The following is a 4689-nucleotide window of genomic DNA, read 5'->3' on the forward strand; positions in this document are numbered from 1 at the left end:
CTTTGATTCTTGTTTGTTTTAGTTTCAATTTGGGGGGTTTTGTCTCGTATTATAAATCAACAAATTTTTTATAATTTACATGCTAATTATTGTTATCTGTATGTATTTTTGTGGCCTAAATCATAGTTGTCATCATATAAATAAATTTCCTCCAGGTTTCTAAACCCATGATTTTTTTAATATTTTATAAATACAGGGGCGATTGATTGTCACAATGTCTGCATCCGACGCCGATGACATGTTGGTTTTTGAGGACTGGATTAAAAAACAACAAAACGTATACCGATGATGAGAAGCCAAGGAGATTCATAATATTTCAACAAACTCTCCGTAAAATAGAGAAAAATAATTCTTCACTTCCAATACCTCCTTTTTGGATGGGGCTCACCCCATTTAGTGCCATGACTGATGAGGAGTTCAGAAGCGAGTTCTTTATACCCGAGAGTTACTTTAGTAGTAGTGACGATGACGACGATGAGGAGCTTGAGCGTCGAGCTAATCTTTGCAAATTCTGTAAGTTATAATTATCATTCAACCCATATATATGATTCGATCATTATTGACATGTGAATAATAAATGTTAGATGACGATAAAAAACATGATACCAAAGAAGATGTTACACCGCCTCCTCCGGTTACTGTCAAACGCCAAACAAGAGGTTGTCCCATTATTATTATTATTATTATTATTATTATCCTTCAAGCCAAATGATATCTTTGGATAGTAATAATAATTACAAGATTCAGTAATTTTCTTTGTAAATAATAAATGTTAGGTGGCGATGAAAAACAAGATACCAAGAGGATGTTACACTGCCTATGGAGCCGGAACCCAAAAAACCAAAAAACTAAGAATCATTTCCCAAGTATGTTCTGTTCCCTTATCTCCTGTGCATGTGAATGTGACTGACTGACTATGTGTATGGTGTACGTCTAGTCTTTATGGCTCGGCTTCCTAGGTTTTGTTGTTTGGAAGTTGTTTGTATGCAAGTGACAACGAAAACAAGACATGAACTGAAAAAAACATTGTTTTGTGTTTGCAAATACATGTTTTCATTACTAACCATGCTGTATATGGATGATTGATTAAAATAAGAATCAATATATATGAAACACCAAACTAACACATCACATCTTGATTGCAGTGTTTTGACCAAAATCTGTGCTGTTTTTTTTATTTACCCCAAAGTGTGCAGAAGCATTTTAACCCAAATCTGTGCAGAATTTGGCCCATAACAATATGCAGAATTATTACCCAGTGTAGTTGCTTTCGATTCTTTTAATATACACACATATATTACGTTCCTTTTGTCTTAATTATTAATGGTAAACAAAAAATAATAAGAAAAATTGAACCTATGTTTTCGCTTTAGTTGAGAAGTTTAATCATGCTTTTTACTAATATGATTCTATTTGTTTAATGATGTGAAATGCAGAAAGCTTTCTCTTGGAAGGGGCAACTTTGCTTCAACAGCTTTTCGTAATGTTATCATCAGCAGTCCTTTTTTTTTATATTGGTTTGTTTATGTTAAACTTGGTTGCAAAACTTTAATTATCATGTGGAGTGTTTGACTATCGGATAGAATTCAGTTGACTAGTGTATGAAGTCGTAAGTTAAATGATTCTGTTGTCTCAAGGGTGGAGTTTTTTGCTTTCTTTCTTAGCAGTTTGAGTACTCTACTTGACCGTTTAAAGACACTGACATTTTAAGTAACATAATAAATTCAAGAAACACGGGTAGAAACATATAGGTCTTGTTTGTACATGCCAACCTGTTCAGGAAGGCTTCCTTCCAGCTCAAGTTTTCTAATAGCTTGAAAAGCATAGCAACCCAACCCGTGAAAGAGCATATGCTTACGCCTTGATTTACAAAAAGCACCAAAATTTTAAAATGTATTCAACGTATAAAAACTTGGTTTCAAGAATTGTGCCAACATAAGCATGGGCCACTTGTGGTCCTGAAATAAGAATTGCTCAATTAGTGGCAAGTGAACGTAACAAGCTTGTATGCAAGCTGCTGAGGTTGAGGTGGCATTTGCATCCATGGCAGCCAACAACTTGAGGATGTTTGCAGCTTTAGACATATATTTATACATTCAATTTGGGTTGGGTGATGAGGAGACACACAACCTAAGTGTTGTGGCCTAATAACACTGACCAAGAAAAAGGGATGAATTCGTTTCTCGTTGGACTGATGTAAACAAGAAATTCACAGTGTCGAGAACTAGCTTCACCATATCCATCAGACCCATACCTACTCTTCTCTCTCTCCCTCTAAAACGTAAAATCTTAGAGACATTCAATTGTCAAACCTATCTCCGGTGATCACATTTATATCTTGGATCGCCGCCTCAGAGATTTCCACTTATTGTTGACACCTGGAATACTGTTACATATAGATGCTACATATCAACATTGTGGCAACCATAACGTATTAATTAGTATTACAAATCATTTGCTTTATATTCAGTCTTGTTCAACTTGTTAAGCGCTAGTGGCCTGTGATTAATAGGGATTCAATTGGAATTATATATATAAAGTTTCAAGCTTATTAATCGGATTGGATAATAAGTATAATTTTTCAAATACCTAAAATATGTTTGACCAAAATTTGACTGTTTTGTAGCAATTTGGGCAGATTTTGACCGACTACCGATTAGTTGGTCCAATTAAGTAAAATCGAATTGGTAACGACTTATCGGCGACTAATCGTGTGGATGTTAAGCATGCATTAGCTTAGGTTTTCAGTGTCAATTTCGAAAGTATAAAATGTTTTATGGTGATATGATAGAGACACTTAACCGGTAACTGATTACCTTTCCGTAGCATGACATTCAACTGTTATTATTGATTCACCATGATCCAAAGTTTGATCTGGACTCATCCAGCACCTACAACCCTGTAAAATGCAATGTTGATTGCTCCTGTAACAACAACGGGGATCAATGCATTTATGAACGACAGTATGCAGAAATGAGTTTCAGCGGTGGCGTTCTTGGTGAAGACATCATATCTTTTGGCAACCAATGCGACCTGCCACCTCAGCGTGTGGTTTTCGGGTGTGAAAACAGAGAAACTGGTGATCTTTACACTCAGCATGCTGGTGGAATAATGGGTTTGGGCCGAGGGGTTATAAGTAATTCATTTTCTTTATGTTATGGTGGAATGGATGTTGGTGATGGTGCCATGGTTCTTGGTGGAATTGCTGCTCCTGATAATATTGGATTTTGGAAAACCAACTGTTCTTATATACGGGAAAGGCTTCATGAGTCTGCACCCCACCCCCAACAAATCACCTTTACCATACTTCACCATATGCATCAAATTCTACTGCTGACATGTCTCCTTATTTGTCTCCACAACATACCCCTCCAGGTAACATCAGCTGCTATCTAAGAGCTTTCTCATCCAACCCCACATATTATGTGAGGGGATGTTTTTATAATATAGAGAGTGATTTAAGGTTTTGTGAGTGAATAGTTTTTATATTTTAGAAAACGTAGTGATTTTTCTGTATATTTGAAAAGCTACTGTTCACCCCCTATAATTTTAATATATTTGAAAGTGGTTGTGAGTGCAGAAAAGAGAAATAGTAATGATAAATGTATAAAAAAGTATTATTTAATTGAAAAGGAAAGAGAAAATGTAGTGTGTTTTAATGTAATTTTGGATTTAGAGATAAATGGTTGGATGGGAATGCTCTAAGTATGCTATAATTGTTGCTGTCATTCTTATTATTTATTTATTTTTTTGCAGGAGAAACATAAATTAAAAGCATTACATTTTACATGTCATTCTCTCTTAATAACACAAATGTAAATTCCCAAATCACATAGCTTACTTCACTAATTGCTAAGGAGTTGCATGTTAACACTTCATAGGTAGTATTAACCTTTTATCTTCTTAGGGGACATTTGGTAAATGGTAATTGTAAACTTTTTTTCGGGTTCACTTACTGAATTATACATCTGAAAGAAATGATTATGTTACAAGACGGTCAATTACTCCACCAAACTCTACTGACTTTATGTCTAATGCAACTGCATCAGTGAGTTCTTGATCATATACATTCACTGGTTTCGATTTTTCCCACAATTATATTATGGATTTTTATTCATTATAATTTATAGCTGGAGCCAGAATATTATTTCTCGGATAGCTGATGATTGTAATCCTTAATTCATTTGGGTTTGCTGATGTTTAATGTCTTTCGTTTATGTGACGAGTCAGTACGTTTGTTTTTTTTTTGTTTTTGTGTCTGGGCCCGTTTTGGGCAGAACTGGTTAGGCCCGTTAGGGAAGTTTTAGTTGGTCCAGAATTAGGTTTGGTTTAATATTTGTTTGGGCTGCATACCAACAAATAATATTATCCATTAGATGCATGTATCTAGGGATGGGAGTTACAAACGGTTATCTAATAACCGTTATGTGAAACATCACGTCTGTTAGTATACATAGGAGAACATTCAGGAAGTTTTGTATCACATCAACACACGTTGTTTATAATCAATCAAAGTTTTTGTTTGTTCAATATCTTGTTTAAATATACTTCTTACAATTGGTGATTGATTATGGTGTCCACAAACTCGAAGTTTAATCAGAGGCCATAAAAGATCGACGGGTCCAACAGTGGTATCAGGGCCAATTGGCTCTCTGATCGTGAAGTTTCCAACAAGGCTGAGAATTCCGG

General features: G+C 35.2%; 1 protein-coding gene across 1 annotated transcript; it reads left to right on the forward strand.

Moving 5' to 3' along the window:
* The first annotated feature begins 220 nt into the window (after positions 1-220).
* On the forward strand, positions 221-1810 carry LOC143607180 (uncharacterized). The gene is made up of 4 exons (XM_077082718.1): positions 221-513; positions 585-659; positions 777-866; positions 1437-1810. The coding sequence occupies exons 1-4, from the start codon at positions 234-236 to the stop codon at positions 1550-1552; spliced, it is 561 nt and encodes a 186-aa protein (XP_076938833.1). The 5' UTR covers positions 221-233; the 3' UTR covers positions 1553-1810.
* The last annotated feature ends 2879 nt before the right edge of the window (positions 1811-4689 follow it).

The sequence above is a fragment of the Bidens hawaiensis genome, unplaced genomic scaffold (assembly GCF_021521415.1).
Source record: "Bidens hawaiensis isolate Kalapana, Puna unplaced genomic scaffold, B.hawaiensis_p1.1 tig00080133_1, whole genome shotgun sequence".
In the NCBI taxonomy this organism is placed as follows: Eukaryota; Viridiplantae; Streptophyta; class Magnoliopsida; order Asterales; family Asteraceae; genus Bidens; species Bidens hawaiensis.

Bases quoted from the DNA above. Each gene is read 5' to 3' on its own strand.
- LOC143607180 (XM_077082718.1), top strand. From the start codon at position 234: ATGACATGTTGGTTTTTGAGGACTGGATTAAAAAACAACAAAACGTAT. The intron at 660-776 runs GTTGTCCCATTA...AATAAATGTTAG, and splicing joins TGTCAAACGCCAAACAAGAG to GTGGCGATGAAAAACAAGAT. The intron at 867-1,436 runs GTATGTTCTGTT...TGTGAAATGCAG, and splicing joins AACTAAGAATCATTTCCCAA to AAAGCTTTCTCTTGGAAGGG.